The sequence below is a fragment of the Priapulus caudatus genome, unplaced genomic scaffold (genome assembly GCF_000485595.1).
Source record: "Priapulus caudatus unplaced genomic scaffold, Priapulus_caudatus-5.0.1 Scaffold691, whole genome shotgun sequence".
NCBI classification, from domain to species: Eukaryota; Metazoa; Priapulida; class Priapulimorpha; order Priapulimorphida; family Priapulidae; genus Priapulus; species Priapulus caudatus.
The window spans coordinates 53,981-55,710 of record NW_014577752.1 but is presented as its reverse complement, the minus strand read 5'-3'; the positions used below and the strand labels follow the sequence as shown (position 1 = coordinate 55,710).

At 43.8% G+C, this 1,730-nt stretch overlaps 1 protein-coding gene across 1 annotated transcript in view; it reads right to left on the bottom strand.

Annotated features, from left to right (window-relative positions):
- The window catches only part of LOC106812827 (zinc finger MYND domain-containing protein 11-like), a 19,860-nt gene that overhangs the window by 16,487 nt on the left and 1,643 nt on the right, over nt 1-1,730 (bottom strand). The window contains exons 2-3 of the mRNA XM_014816808.1: nt 724-907; nt 447-454 (exon numbers count right to left, since the gene is read on the bottom strand). Of these exons, the coding sequence (XP_014672294.1) occupies nt 447-454; nt 724-907 (192 nt within the window). The remainder of the gene's footprint in view (nt 1-446; nt 455-723; nt 908-1,730) is intronic.

Sequence of the window (1,730 nt, the reverse complement as noted above, 5' to 3'; positions counted from 1 at the left end):
CACAATTTTTTTTTATAACAAAATCGATCTATCAACAACTGCCCTCCGCAAGTTTGAGTCGTAGGTGCAAGCGTGTCATACACACTGATAAGGCTTAAACAAAAAAGACGTTTGTTTCCGCTAACCCGACCGAGTCCATTTTAAACTGCCGTGTCGAAACTTTTTATTGTGATACTTTTAAATTAAAAATGTTTTTTTTTAAATAAAAAAAATACCAACATGATACCGATCGGTGAATGCATTGATTTGATTTTGAAGTTATTATATGGGCTGTTATAAGTATAAAACAAGTATTGTTAGAATACAAAATAAAATAAAATATATTTGATAAAAAAAAGTTTTGCCTGCCTACCGGGTCCAATTTTTTTTCAGCTCCGTTAGCGGAAACAAACATCTTTTTTTCTTAGGCCTAACTTATAACTATGACATTCGAATAACTAAATCACAATCCAATCTAGATAGGAATCGAAATATGCCACGTCCAAGTAGACTAAAGAGTTAAGGTAAATTTACACCCCTAGAAGTTACGGTAAGGTAAAGTCATCCCCCTTAAGAAGCACACTTACGTCCAAAAAGCGTTGTGTAGCAGTATGTGTGCGTCCGCGTGGAACTGTTCCAGTGTGTGGTACTTCCCTTCCTTAACTAACTAACTAACTAACTAACTAACTAACTAACTAACTAACTAACTAACTAACTAACTAACTAACTAGGATAGACACTTACGTCCGAACAGTACTATGACGTTGTGTAGCAGTATGTGTGCGTCCGCGTGGAACTGTTCCAGTGTGTGGTACTTCCCTTCCTTCCCCTTCTGTTCCATCGTATTGAGGTCCATCGGCATGTAGACGAGAAGCTGGTAAGCCCACATCTCCTCCTCCTTGTTGAAGACTCGGTGAAGGTCCCGCGCCTACGTGAGAAGTAGTAAGTAAGTAAAAACTTTATTTAACGACGATAAAACATGTCAGGTATAGAGACAATAAAATGGCGCGGACCTCTATCTTCCACACGGCCGTCTCACAGCAATAGAACAGTTAAATATTAAATAAATACACAATAAGAGTTGAAGTACTTAGACTAAACGTGAGAGACAGACGTTAGAATCATTCTAGGAATTACATGCACGCGCATGTAGGCGCGTGGAGAGCGAGAGAGAGAAGGGGAGGCAGGAGGGAAAAAGGAGAGGGAGAGAGAGACGAGAGAGAGAGAGAGAAGAGAGAGAGAGAGAGAGAGAGAGAGAGAGAGAGAGAGAGAGACGAAAGAGAGAGAGAGAGAGAGAGAGAGAGAGAAGGAAGAGAAGAGAGAGAGAGAGAGATGAGAGATGAGACAGAGAGAACGAGAGAGAGAGACTGAGAGGACGAGAGAGAAGAGAGAGAGAGAGTGCCGCCGCACCTAGAGCGAGACGAGAGTAGAGAGAGGAGAGCGGCCGAGAGGAGAGATAGAGAGAGTGGCGCGCTACTGAAGGCGAGACACGGAGAGAGAGAGAGAGAGAGCGATTGCGCGGACAGGAGAGAGCAGCAGCATGAAGCAGAAGACCAGGTGTAGGTCCACTCTCAACCTTTCTTGAGAAGCTCTCTCAGCTGTCACTATCTACCCCGCCCTCCCCCCACACCCTCACCATCGCTGTGGGCTGAGTATAAGACTAATCAATATCATTTAATATCGACCCCCTGCACGCTACCGCATACGTTAACGCGCCCTATGCAAAGCCGACACAGCAGCAGGCAGCACCC